This window comes from Puntigrus tetrazona, chromosome 18 (assembly GCF_018831695.1).
Source record: "Puntigrus tetrazona isolate hp1 chromosome 18, ASM1883169v1, whole genome shotgun sequence".
NCBI classification, from domain to species: domain Eukaryota; kingdom Metazoa; phylum Chordata; class Actinopteri; order Cypriniformes; family Cyprinidae; genus Puntigrus; species Puntigrus tetrazona.
Window position 1 is genome coordinate 432,141 of NC_056716.1, and position 14,446 is coordinate 446,586.

General features: G+C 41.0%; 2 protein-coding genes across 3 annotated transcripts in view; both read right to left on the reverse strand.

The window, feature by feature from the left end:
- The window catches only part of LOC122362946 (protein jagged-1b-like), a 38,363-nt gene extending 32,303 nt beyond the window's left edge, over nt 1–6,060 (reverse strand). For both annotated transcript variants that reach the window (XM_043264754.1, XM_043264753.1), the window contains exons 1-2: nt 5,103–6,060; nt 247–564 (exon numbers count right to left, since the gene is read on the reverse strand). In XM_043264754.1, the coding sequence (XP_043120689.1) occupies nt 247–564; nt 5,103–5,330 (546 nt within the window). In that variant the 5' untranslated portion in view covers nt 5,331–6,060. The remainder of the gene's footprint in view (nt 1–246; nt 565–5,102) is intronic.
- A 5,520-nt stretch (nt 6,061–11,580) lies between these two features.
- On the reverse strand, nt 11,581–14,441 carry snrpa (small nuclear ribonucleoprotein polypeptide A). The gene is made up of 7 exons (XM_043264068.1): nt 14,308–14,441; nt 13,920–13,996; nt 13,664–13,836; nt 13,407–13,577; nt 13,133–13,309; nt 12,298–12,386; nt 11,581–12,186 (listed from the first exon to the last, which is right to left on the reverse strand). The coding sequence occupies exons 2-7, from the start codon at nt 13,990–13,992 to the stop codon at nt 12,027–12,029; spliced, it is 843 nt and encodes a 280-aa protein (XP_043120003.1). The 5' UTR covers nt 13,993–13,996; nt 14,308–14,441; the 3' UTR covers nt 11,581–12,026.
- Between the last annotated feature and the right edge of the window lie 5 nt (nt 14,442–14,446).

Below are 14,446 nucleotides of genomic sequence, written 5' to 3' on the forward strand. Positions count from 1 at the left end.
ACAGTTTACCTTCAAGAACTGACATGATACGGGCAGCAGAGGTGAGGTATTGGCAACAAGGACAGTTTAATGGTTACATGACAGCTGCCCTTTAGAAAATCCTCCTGAAATATTCAACCAAGCACAACAGATCGGAAAAAACTACACTTTACCCAAATGTCTTCCAAGTCAAAGGTGTCTACAGCAAATGATTTTTTACCTCATCAGTGTTCACTAAGCAGATAAATAAATGAGAGGTGTACTCACCGGCCATGCGTATTTAAATGGGATAACAATTCGTCCATTTCTGCTGTCGAATCCCTCGTTTCTATGATGATGTATGGTGTGGGAGTTGCCACCCAGGATAGGTGTGCTCCCGGTGCCATATGTGCAGGTGCCGGTTGGTGCAACCCGAGCCTGGTACTCCTTCAGACAGGCCTTGAAAAAGGTTTCGCACTGATCACCTGATGAGCAGCGCTGCCCCCCACCGGCCTGGGGGTCACAGCACTGACCGCTCTGCAGAAAGCCCTGAGGGTTTAGCCACTGTCGAATCTGGACCTCGAATGTGCCCACCGCACAGACAACCTGTGGAAATTCAAAACGCAAGTTTAAAAAAAAAATGGAAAACAAACAGGAAAATTGAAGCGATAAGAGTGCAGGACTTCATTAAGATGAGAAGCAGCGCTTTCAGCCTCCAAAGGTGTTAAGAATTTTAATTCTCTCATGATCCTTGTTCATATTCTCTACAGTTACTGGCTTTCTGAAAACAGGTTTATCACATCTGGATGATGGCCAGTGCAGGTTAGAATATCAATGCTGTTGTCGAGACCAAAGTATGAATATAAATATGCATCTTATTGTTTTGTAGTGTAGATGACAAGTATATCGATTGTTATTATTAAAAAGAAATGCTTAAAGTCTGCGTGCAACTGCAGATTTTACTTCCGTATTGTGACGTACTTCTGAGAGAAACAGAATACTGAGGAGGAAACGAGAAGACCCGTTGTTTCAGAGGGGAAGATCATTGTCATCTTTAATCCAAATCTGAAAAAGGCTAACTATTTTTTTTGTATGTGGATTGATTTGCACGGATTAAAAAAAAAATGTATTTGTCTTTTCGGTTATTCAGTTATATTCTATTATCTATTCGGTTATGTACAATTTTGTTCGCCGAACATTTGGTGCGTCCCTATTTAATACAGTTTGTGATGTTTCCTTCGAATCCAACAGCCTACAAACACAAACAACACAAATCCTCCCGAGACCCCATTCATCCAGACAGATAATGACTCTAGTAGTCTTTGTATCTGAAGGCAGATAAAGACAGAAAGAACAGACGATAACATTGATTCAAAGCAAAATCCCCATGTCCAAACGGACAAGTACAGTCCTCCTCTGTGCTGTAATCACCCTCTTCATCTGCATGCTCACTTAACTTCATTACCTTCATCTTCTCCCCCCAGGTTATTTACGTCCTCATGTCTTGCCTCTCCCTCTCTCACGCTTTCTCTCCTTACTCTCTTGTGTTAGTTACTTCCTACTCTTCAACCCCTTGCACTCCGTCTTCCATTCTTTCTCTATATCAATACCTCTCCATTCTTTTCTCTCCCTCTCTCCCCAGAGAGGAACACTTTTACAACCCAGCTCCTACCTTGCCCTCTCCGACTGTGTCATTCTCTTTTTTTTCACTTGGGAAAAGATATCTTGTTCTCTCATCATTATGTTCAGACTTTCATTGTTGCCATTCTTTTATTCACCTCTCTTTTTGTCACAAAGGAGGAGACGCGCACGCACGCACACACACACACACACACACACACACACACACACACGCGCGCACACACTGCAAAGGGACAACTGGACATTTTATGTACTCTCAAGATTTCCCAAAGCTAAAAAACATGCTTTATCAAAACTATCGCAGACTATTTATTTATTTTAAAATCCTAAAGATGCACATGCTTGAAAAAATGTTGATGTGCATCACACACTCTCTCCCACACAAATAAACACACACACACACACTGATTCTCCTGAGAATAGGAAATTCCAAGCCGGGTCAGACAGTAAGACTCGGTGGTGCCTGTCCTCTCCCCGTGACCCCATGTTTGAGCAGGACCGCTGAATGGCTGCACTGTCCTCCCATTGTTCCATCATGGCATGTTGTCCCATTCCTGCTCCTAAAACATGGACACATCAAACGCTCGGCAGATAGACCACCGGCCATCACTCTCCATCTCTCTTTCTTCCTCTCCCTCTATCCTCTGCCAGGGTCATTCCCAACATACCTGTATTTCAGCGGTCTCTCTTGTGGAGCTGCATCACAGGGCTCATTACAGAGACATTAAAATCCCACAAAGACTCGTGCTGAACTCCTGCCATTCGGCATCAGAGACAAAGACATGCTGCTGTTTAAAACCTAAAGGATGTGTCCATAACACATTTCAGAGGGGACATTGATTGATTAACTGTTAAAGTATTATTCTTATCTCACTACATCAATGATTTCCCTGTTTTATTATCCATCCCTTAAGCATTTAACCAGGAATCATCCTTAATTTCAGTTTTTAATACTCTCCATACAATTCATGAATGGCTGTACTGTTCAAACGGTTATCCTCCAACTGTTAATGGACAACTGCTACAGGGAGTATAAGACAGCACTGAAAACACAGCTGGTCTATATGACACATTACCGCCCTGCTTCTTTAGGCCATGATTTGTGTGCATACTGTATGTAATATACAGGCTCATCAGATTATTTTTAACTGGCCCAGTTGGTTCCAGTAGTTCCTGATATTACTTTAAACACAAAAAATGCTAGACTGTTTCAACCCAAAATTGGGTCAAATATGGACAAACCCAACTGTTGATGAAAATTTTAACAATAAGCGTATTCCATATTTGACCCATTTTTGGGTTGGAACAACCCAGCATTTTTGCCTCAAATATAATGCAAAATACCACACTAATAATAGCAATCATACGTTTAATAAGAACAAATATATTTTTGAATCAATCATGAATTACTTGCATTAATTATTTTTTATTTTTATTTTATAAAAAAAAGCTATAAACACTTTTATTGGAAACAGTGGGATTTGAGAGATTTATTAAATAAAGTCTACCCTTTTAAACATATTTAATATATATAGGTTCAATGCATAATATCACATTAATCATTTTATACAACAAGGACATTTTTATAAATTGAAATTAAAGACATTTTTAATTTTAAAAAGATTCCTACTTTATATTTTAAAGGGTCATGTGACAAAGACTTGTAATGGCTAAAAAAACAAAAAAAAATTATAAATATAAGCTTTTAAAGCTTTGCCTTAGTGAGCATAGGAGATTTCTCAAACAATCATATATACTAATCAAAAGTTATTCTCATAGTTTCAAACCACATCTATATTAGCCAGATGTAAATAACATCGTTACATATATGTGACATACTAAAAAAAAATATATATATTACTTTAAAGATATCAGCTACAATATTCAAATAAAATCTAAATGTTTACTACACATAATCCCATATTCATGACTGATGAAAAAGGTCTGGCCTGGATAGGTCAAGTGACATTTCCGTCAACTGGTCTCAGGCCACTAGGCCATCCTTAATGTTGATCCCTGTTATTTATAGCCCAACTAACAATACAAAGCTGTTGATCACTTCCCTTCTCATCTCTTTTGACAATAGCATTAAAAACCATTACAATTCTTCTCTCCAGATCTTTCTTTATAGATGAGAGCCATCAAAGCATTTTTCACACGCCCTCAGTGTCAGGACAGGTATGTGCATCCAGCCAGAACACACATGCTCTTTCTGCGCTCAGAAGGTTCTCATACCCTGGACCTGCCCTACACAGCAGGTGAGATGTCATCTCCACCGCAGACCAACAACCCAGCGGAGACCTCAAAGCCTGGAATAACAGGCGGCTGGGGTGGGATGCGTAGCGCTGGGAGCAGATTCAGAAATAACGTGCCTTGGTTTCAATGCCAAATGGTTTTTAAACGGAGTAGGCTTCTCAATAATCCGTAAGAGGGGTTCATATTTTGAAAATAAAAAGATGATACGCGTTCTCTAAATGCGTTCTCTGATCCATTTGGGTGGTATAAATGGATCAGTATAATTAGAGTGACTGAATGTTTTCTGGGAATGCAAACAAAAGCAAAATCGCATGCAGACCCATTTCTCTTTATAAAATCTCAATGGCTGCTACTTTGCTGCCCTGATGCAAACATAATGAAATTAAAATAAGCCTTGCTCTAAAGACGAAAAAAAAACACTGCAATGTCCCCATTTATACTGGAGCAAAATGATGCCGCCTTGTACAAATAAGCTAGAGCACCAGTGCAGACTACATTTCATGTTCTTAGTTTCTCCAGTAAATAGCATTAAAGAAGAAGCTTTGCTAAAATAATTTGTCGTGCGCGTCAGATATACTGCTGCATACGAACCATAGCTGACATGGGACTTTCATATCTGCATTAAAACCCAGGCAACACGCCCAAAAACAGCGACAAGTGCGGCGCGCAACAAAGAAAGATGGAACAACAGGTGGCTGCAGGGCTCTCGTCCAGGGAGGTGTAAATATATGGGGGTCCCTCATCTCTAATTCGGGGTTAATTACGGCGAAGAGGCGGGCTGGGTGGGTTTTAAGTGTGCGTTGATTTCCGATATCGTTTCAACAAACACAAAAGTTCGCAAATTAGTCAGAAATCGCTAAACGGAATCGCCTTTGCTTGAGGAGGTAGTCATAGCAACAGCTAAGCTGTCGCCGCGCTTTTCAGACGGCGTCGCCAGAAACATAATTACTGTAATTGTTTATCAGCTAATTGTCGATGCGCGCAACGCAAACGCATCGCAAAATTGGATGGGGTTTAGTTTACGCTTCGTTTGCGCAAGGTGAGCCTGCGCCCACAAAACGGCTGCGTTAAAAAAAAAAAAAAAAAAAGTTGAGCCGCTTAATAATTCGCGCACTGGTGCAAATCACTTCCAAACAGCGCTAAAGTAAGAACCGGAGGGTTGTCTGCGTAAAGCTCCTGGAGAGAAAACACCCCTGGGTAAAAAAAAGTGACAGCGGGCTGAAAATAGCGCGTAATCGGCGGCTTACCTGCGGCTGCAGCGCGAGCGAGAGCAGGAGAATCACGCTCCAGCGCTGCCCGCGCTCCGCGTCCCTTACCGTCGCCCGAGCGGCGCTCCTTCCGCCCGCACTCGAGCTCTCCCAGGAGTGCCAACTCTTTCGGTCTCTATCCATTCTCATAGCAGACATTCGCGCACTTGGTCTGTGCGTACGGAACAGCCTTCCCCTGTTTGGTGCCCCTTTCTTTACACTGTCCATGTGTCCATAGCGAAGACACGGCGTGAAAACGAGCGAAGAAAATGTGGCACAGGTGAATGATAAAGACCACTGAGGTCTTCCCACACTCCGCGCGGAGTCCAGAGCGCTTCCTCCTCCTCCTCTAGCTCTTCCTCCTTCCACCTGCTACAGTTAAGAAGCTTTGAATGTTCGACCTGCTGACCTAGTGACTTGAGCTTTCATCCCATTTACTTTCCCGCTCACTTAAAGCAGCTCTTTTCCCTCACGTCAACCGGATAGGCTTTCCAAAGCCCTCCGAGGCACAGAGCGAGCGATGAGAGCGAGACTGCGCATCACCGTGGGAAGCACTAGCGGTAAAGTTGCCAGTAGAGGGTGTGTCCACCGCATGGGAATATCCGTCACCTGTCTCTAACTTGAATAAAATATCGACATATTTGTTCGAAACTGATGCAGTTTACAAACATTGAGGTCTATTTTCACGTTTCGTCGAGCGCTGATATTACAACCGCTACAGCAACAGTGGACTACAAAGTATGCGCCTGTATTTTTATCGGCAATCATATTAATTTGCTTCAGGCCGTAACCACGTCTTCAACATACAACATATATTTGTCTTTTGAATACTGATATTTCAAATTATTTAAATAAAAGATACTCTAAATGTGACATTAAAACCAGCAGGCAACTGTAAATAATCATTCGGAAAAACGAATCATTTAAAGTCGGCGTGAAACGGAAAGCTGAGATTGTCCTTTCCTTAGTGTGACGTGTATCCGAGTGAAACGGGATCTGAAATGAGAAAAAAAATGTAGGGCGGGGCTTGATTTCGCCATGCGGTAATTGATTGGATCGTTGAAAGAAAGGCGTTGCCAGCAGATTGGAATACGCCGATAGAGATTTACGGTTTTGATTGAAGATTATGAGGGCATAAAAAAAATTAAAAATGATTATAAAAAAGTTATTTATAATAAACACTATAGTATTCCGTTTAAAAATAAGGCTTGACGCAAAATAATGCTGTTGTTGTGTTTGGAATATTTATTTATTTATTGTCATAAGGCAAAAACGGGAAATATGGCGTCGTAATGTTTACAAATATCACATTTGTAAACATGGTCAATTTTGTTGAAGAAACTGACACTTTGTGTGAAATTGATGTCAGTGGTATAAATATACACATTTTCTGAATTTGTGTCTTGAATTTGCAATCAAATAAAATAAGCCAATAAAAGTTTTCATGCTAAATTGCTACATTACATTACATTGTCCCTCCATGTCTAGTGGTTACAGGCCCTGCTATAGGCTATAATCACCTGTTCACAATTCATTTCAACATGTGATTCAAAAATAAATAATAAATAAAGATAAAACTACAACAAAAACTGGAATCAATTGCAGAATAGATAAACGTAACCCAAAAAGTGCTTTGTTTTGAGTCCAGCAGAGAATGTTAGAATGTTTGCCAAACCGTTCACACAAAAAAAATGTTTTATACATTATTAATGGAGTGTTTTTCTAAATGGTTTTAGTTGGATATTTGCATTCAATTTTACATTCAAAAGTAGCATTCTTATTATAATCTTTTCTTAACGTTTGTACAAACAAGATTCTTTTAAAACATAGGTTGTTTCGAGTTTTAAATACTTTTTTTTTTTTTTTTTTTTACAATTTTTTAGTATGCTGCGATGTTGTTGGAAAGCTTGTTTGGACTCATCAAATTAAACAGTTCTGTCATTTCACATCTGTTCCCAGCTATCAGAGTATCATTATAAATCAAAAAAAAATTAATACATAAAACATTTTCATAGCTTAAAATTGAGGTTTGTCCTTTGATTTCACAACTAATATTTCACATGCTGTTAATGCATAGGATGTTGTATAATGCAGATTTCCATATTAAATAAACTGCTGTTCAGCTTGGTCTTTATGCATATAAATATGATAGCAGTCCAAAAGGGAAAACAGGTTATTGTTCATAGCTCAACATCCATTCTATTTTGCACCGTATTTTCTATCACTACAGTTTATAAATGACAGATAAAGGCCCGTCCTCTGCTACAAGATCACTCACAGTTCTATTCTGGTCCTGTTCGTGAAGTCGCACTATCGTTTGTAATAAATAAATTGTGAAACTGCGCTATCCCACAATGCACTTGTCTGGAAATTCTCAGCAGGGTTTCTTTTCATGTGTAGTCCCACGGGCGGTTCTGGAATAATAGCTCTCAAGCTTCACTTAATCTCTGAGCGTGATCAAAGTGCCGCGGCACCAATTAAAAGACCCCGTCAGAGGGCAGACAATAGACAGACAGAGGCTGTTACGTTCAATACCCAGTCACATTTACATTACTGCCGGCTTCTTATCACATCATAGGCTAAAAGTGGACGCGGCGTGCTTTCTCCGACTTAATCATTAGGGTGAGGGTGAGCCGTTGGGTGAGGACAAAGCAATAAACTTGCAAGGTTTGGATGCCGAATAGCGTTCGTGGGGCCCTTGTTGCGCACAAAACCACAACGGATGTTTGGACATTTCACAAAGACTGAATATTTGTGTTTACAGTGAAGATTTGTCATTGAGGACCACACGCATTGCCTACTGCATTGTCTGCAATTCCACACTGCTGAAGAAATAATTAAAATGCTAATCTTGTTATAGGAAAAATAACCAGTGTCTATTCTGGGTTGTTTGGGCTATGGGTTTTTGATAGGGTTTTCCACTTTTCAGGCGGTGAGACAGATCTCGGCTAGACTGGAAGACCAGCTCAACCGTATGACTTAATATTATAATATTTAAAGATAGCCTGCGATATCGGACAGCAGCTTTCCAGATTTCCATAACGGGAGTTGGTGAACTTTCCGCTGCGCAGGCACGGAGGCAGATGCTGCAACACAAAGCGCCCGCTTTATGCTGAAAATATAATGAGCCGATTTTATGGACTCGATCCCGTTCGCGACGGGATGGACTTGTTGCTGACGCGCACATCCCTGGAAACCGGTTATTTCCCAAAAGAAGAGCGACCCGTGGTCAGAACAGAGGGCTCTTCAAGTCCGCCTGCGATTAGCATAGAGTGGCGCTGACCTCGGAATGAAACGGAATAAAGCCGCGCGGCGAGCGAGCGCGAGCTCAGAGACAACGACGTCATTAGAATTTTCAGCTGTTGGCGGGAATTATTTATACGATTTATTTTTTTTTCCTGGCCATTTTATTGTATTGCCAGTTAATCGTTAAATGATTCCTGAACTTAGCCAAGCTTATTTTTTTTGCAGTCATGTCTGAAAAAATAATGTTTTGGTTTTTTTAAATCATCAGCTTTTTAACCTTTAAAATGTTTTTCAGTAGGCCTAGTGTGTTTTGGGACACAGTCCAGCAGTATTTAGAGGGTTAAGCCAGTATACCCACCAATAAAACCCGTTACAAATGTCATTTTTTTAGGGGGGTGGCATTCGAGTAAGAAGCCTTTCCTGAAAAAGCGAGCGCCTTTCCTAAGGCAAGTTGAAAAGACGTGGGTCGCTCTCAGGGCTGCCTGGCTTTCACAACAAAACCTGCCCAAATGCTACTTAAAACTAGCCCTGAATTACGGGGGGATAAATATTATGTTATTATGTTATGTTACACGAAAAAACACCCGCGGCAACCGCGTTAAAGCAGCTCGACTCCACCGGAAAACCGCGGACTTGGCAACACCGAGTTTCTCCAGGTACAAACCTCGCCGCCGACGGTATAACGGAAAATGTCTCCATCTGCTGGACTCGTCGTGAACCGAAAGCTGGCGATTAACATGGAAACGTCAAAAGAGCCAGTCCCTCAAAAGACTCGCGTCCTCGCTTTTCCTTTTAATTCGGCGGGAAAATGAAACAAGGCGTAATAAAGAAAGAACGAACTAAACATGCATCGTTTTGACAGGCGGTGTGCGGGCGGCGGCGGGAAAGCAATGCGCGTTTGTAGTTTTCTCAGAGCGATCAACCTGTTGTTGTGGTCAGCGTGGGGACAGCTGTGTCCCACACATCGCTGGCATAAAAAGCGTCTGTTCTCGTGACTCAAAGAGGGCAGTGTTGGTGGACAACAAACTGCTAGGCGCCATGCCAGTAGCATAAGACACACACAGCACCAAGCGGCAGTTAAGGTCAGGTTTTTCTCAAGGCGAAACGTGTGCAAAGGCTTGGGAAAACTGCAAAAGAATGCACGATTGTGTACACAGAAACAAGCTGACCTAGTCATTTAGGCCACAACACAATGTAACTTATACAGCTGACGGTTCAGAGTCCCACAAACTTAAACGAAGAGTAAATGATCCTTATACGACACTCGCAAAGGCTCCCGGGGCCGAGAGAGGATGATTTAACATCCAGTGGGAATCACTCACTGAATGTACGTAGTAGCTCAAAAACGCAGGACGGTCGGTTTATCATATGTGCGATGGCATAAAGCGTATCTGATTTCATCAACAGAACAAAATGTCTGTCATTCACTCATAATCTTGAGGTTATGCATTTGGCTACCACGCAAATAGGGAACAAAGTGAATTCTTTAGCAATCAGACTCAAGACTTTAAGATCTGAAGATCAATAAACCACCGAATCAAAGAGCGTCACGTACACTTACGCACGATCAAGGCCGCTTACGCATTTGATGTCAAAGGGATATTTGTCCTCACATCTCCCTGCCCCAAAGTCACTCTGGATGTAGACCTGAGATGAGATGAGAAGACACTCTTGAGTTTGTTGGCTTCTACTTCAAAAGGATGAGTGACAGACAAGGACAACCACAAGAAACAAGGACCGGCGCTGGATACTGCGGACACAAACTGAAGAAAGGCACAGGCTCACAGCTGACATCTTTGTGAACTATATGGCGTTTCAAAGGAAATCTTGATATGATTAACTAAATTACCTTGAAATGCTTGAAAATAAGGATGTGTGTCATTAAAGTGAACTGAAACAGTAAATATGTCAGGAGATGTAAACCTGATTTAGACCAAGGCTGCATTTCCATATAAAAAGATAAAAATATACATACATACATATACAAATAAAGGGCTTGACCTGAACTTTTTGGCTCACCAGACACTGTGGCTAGTGGTTTTTCTAAATTTACTAGCCACTCAGCATTTTCACTGGTCAGTTTTCTTGTAGGGGAAATTACATTTTATATGACTTAAACTGCACACAAATATTTCCAAGTCATTTGATCTATTTAAAGGACATCCCCCCCTAACTGTATTAAATGCCTGAAAGGAGCACTGAATCATTCAAACACTTCCGCGCTGTGCGTTTCATCTCTGATCTTTGTTTGGAACTATTTTTATTAACCAAATGCAGCAAAAGGGTTAAGGATATATCTTTTCAATAAATTCAATTTCAAATACTGAACTGAAACTCATGTATATACCGTCAAATTTGACATAGTAGTTTTCAGGGAACTTTCCTCTCCTGGTCGGGTCATATTGATGTATGTTATAAATTAAAAAACTAACTTTTTTTACTGTTTTCATCTCTTTAGATTTCTCCAGGAGATTCTCTCACAGACTGCGTGATCTTATTAATGGACGGTTACATGCACCGAATGCATCTAGGCCGTTGTCTCTTTAAGACTAAACGCACGGACCTAATACTGACACACGTTCTCCTTAGATACGTTAAATTAACACATGAACATAACGTACTCTGTTAACCAGAATACTGGACAAAACGGGTATGTTCACATAACTTTGTGCGCGTGTTTGTATCCGTTGAGGCGCTGACACGTGGAGTCGGTCTCTTTCTATGAACGTTCGAGAACGACTGAGCGCGGGAAACCACCACAAGAGTTCAAGTTATCAGTAAATCCGGGAATGACTTGCTTGCAGAACGTGGGACTAAACCGTATCTTAATTTAACAGCAAGCCAGTATTATTTCAAACTATAATGCAGATTTCGAGCACAATTATTAAAAATGGTTCTTATTGCCAGCGTTTTTAATGCTAAATATTTTGTGCTAACAGTCATGATTCATCGTTTGTTTACATAAAACTTTAAAAGGACGTGTCACTTTCAATGCACCTTTCGGAAAAAGTTTTTTTTTTGTGTATGGAAGTTATTTTAAAATTTTAGTAGCATTTTATAATACTGTTTTACTCTTTGAATAAATGCAGCCTTTGTGAGCATAAGTGATTTTTCAAACATTGTGTCTCTAATCTAGTTGCACAAAACCCCCCACTACTCTCAAACTAAATAAGAACAAGATCTCAAACCCCATGTCAGGAGAGAAAGAACAAGCAGAGAAACAAGCAGAAAGCAACTTGTAAAACATTGTAATTTAATAAAAACATTAAAGCTCCAGGTACAATGTCTGGGGACCAGACTCTGGGTGCAATGCTTTTGAAGACAATTTAAAAAAAAACCAAAAACCCTGCATACTTACAAATTCACCAAAGCCGACCATCTCAGAAGAATGAATAAAAACGTTAAGATGAAGTAGTGGGGCTTTCCATTCACTCCTTACCTTGCAGTGTGCAGTTTATATATATAAAAAAAAATTAAAAAAAAAAATCTATTGGGCACCACTAGGCAAGTTTCATCCAAAAAAAAAAAAAAATCAAGTTTCATCTCTGGAGTTTTTCCTTTCGTGTGTGTATAACCTATTCAACATTAAACAGCCTGAACTGTCCCAAGGGGTCAGTGGTTTCTAGATGCAGGCCTGCGTATAACTGTCATTTGTCTTAGAAGCTGCAAGTATTTAAATTACTTCTTTGCAAATGAGATTTTCATTGCATTGCTCTGTGTGATCTTGAAGCCTTGCAGAGCCTCTCTGGCTGCACCCGCCTGCACCTCGTTATCAAACTCCACAAAGGCGATGTCGTGGCGACCCGGGACAAGACGCACTTCTTTGAACCCAGGAAACCTGTGAAAAGAAAGTGCCGTTGTAATTAGCAAAAGATGACACTTTGAAAACGATCTGGAGTTTTGCCAGCACCCCACTGAACAAGGTTCAAAAGCAACCAAAAACACTCACTGGTTGAACAGCATAGACAGCATGAGCTCGTTCGTCTCCTCTGGGAGATTGGTGAGAAACAGGATGTGGTTGGGAGGGTTTTCTGACACCTACGGACAGAGTTATTTATCAAAGAGTAAGGAACTGAAATTTCTGAAAATTAAAGGCTGAAATCATAAACTATGAGTGCTTTCATACTCCTTTTTCATGCTTTAAAAAAAAAAAAAGCTTTGTAGTGAAGGGGCTTGGGCAAGGAGCTCAGGCAAAACATATCAGCTTTGTCGGTGAACTACGGCTCTGTATATTGAACGCCACTCTGAAAACACTTGATGGAAATTAACCACCAATCGAAGAAACTGCTTTACTGACAGATGATGATGAGCGTAAATGTTGCGTGCAAAATATCATGCAGCCATTAAAGGTACAAGGGTTGCACGATACACCAGTGCCACGGTACTATCGCAGTACTAAAGTATAAAAATACCCACAGTGCCATGGCATTTTTTTTTTGTAACTGCAGTACTGTCCATACTGTAGCATTGAAATCTCCAGTGTTCTTCGGCCACCCAGAGCCCCACATTGTTTAATACGTCCATTTGAACAGGCATGCCTTTAGAAACATCACAAGCTGATTGCCACATGTCTTTCTGCTGTGCTCTGTGTAGTAACACGCGCTATATGAAACCGAGTGTAACCAAGTGCACAGCCGCTATGTTGAATATTGCATTCGCGATCGCAAAGACGCTCGCAGAAACCAACTATTAGACCAACACCCATTTTAGAAATGGTCAAATGAATAATAATGATGTTGAGGCTTGAACTGCGGCGACAAGCCTGAATGGTACAGTGTTATTACCTGCTGCGGCATCTGGCCAGGCATTTGTCCTGGCATCATCTGACCTGGAGGCATGGCACCTGGAGGCATCTGCCCGGGTGCCATGCCAGGAGGAGGCATCATACCAGGCGGAGGCATGTAGGGAGGCTGGCCAGGCATCGGCATCATGCGAGGGGCTTGGCTCATGGGCGGCATTCCCTGTCAATGAGTAAAAAAATAAATCAGTAACGACCTGAAACAGACCACAAGTGAGTCAGCAGCACACAAATTCCCCAAACGTAGTACATATACGAACGGGCATCGCTGCAGGTACTCCGGCCATGCCAGCTGCGGCAGCAGAAGCCTTTTTCCCAGCGCCTCCTTCAGGGGCTTTGGGCTTTTTCTTCTCTTTCTTACGGTCTCGCTCCACGTAAGTGCCTTTCATTTTGGCAATGATATCGGAGTCCTGCTTTGCATATTGAATACGCTGTGAATAGATTTGAAAAACGTTCAGATCAGATCGCAACAGCTTTGATTTAAAGCATCAGATTAAAGAGCGCAAGCGGATCTTACCATAGGTTTATCATAAAATGGGAAGCCTTGCATGGAGCGCAGCGCGTTGGAAGCACTGTTGATCTCCTTGAAAATCACAAATGCCTGACCCCTCATTTTCAATGTAGGAGAAACAAGGATGTCCAGAATTTGTCCAAACTGGGAGAATATAGCATACAACGACTTCTTCAGTTCTAATAAAAGAAGAGGAAAGAGTCAGAGCATGGAGGAAAACACACACACACACAAATACACACACACACAACCCAAACCATACCATCTTTTTTAATCTTTTCATTTAAGTTGTTGATGTAAATAGTGTGATTTAGCCGCATCTCCTGGTTTGTCATGATTCTGGAATTAAAAACACAGATATTAAACCCCCTTCGGGGAACGAAAGATATTCTTATTGATTAGAAATAATCTATTAAGGGTGGAAAGGACAATCAAGCAGTAAGCAACACGTTTATTTCTACATTAACCTGCGCTGTGAACATGTGAATGACAGACCCAACGTTACCTCGTTGTTTGAGGCGGAAGCTAGCTAGTTAGCTTGTCAATTATTTAATATCGAACCAATACAATTTAACAAAAAAAATCTGATAAAGAAAAAAAAAGAGCATTAGTAATAATAATAAAGAAGACATTTAAACAAAATTACTCACGATTATTAGACGTGCTTCTACAAACCAAACACTTGAAAAACTAGCAACCCGCAGGACTCACACGCACAATTAAAAAAAAACGTAGAACTTCCGCTTGAAAACCCGCCTATATAAGATTTCTATTGGACGGCTCGTCTCC

What these genes read in the sequence shown, in the direction of transcription:
- snrpa (XM_043264068.1), bottom strand. Translation starts at nt 13,992, where the DNA reads ATGACAAACCAGGAGATGCGGCTAAATCACACTATTTACATCAACAAC. An exon ending in TGAAAAGATTAAAAAAGATG is followed by an intron (nt 13,837 to 13,919) that starts GTATGGTTTGGG and finishes TTCTTTTATTAG; the next exon opens with AACTGAAGAAGTCGTTGTAT. An exon ending in GAGTACCTGCAGCGATGCCC is followed by an intron (nt 13,310 to 13,406) that starts GTTCGTATATGT and finishes ACTCATTGACAG; the next exon opens with GGAATGCCGCCCATGAGCCA.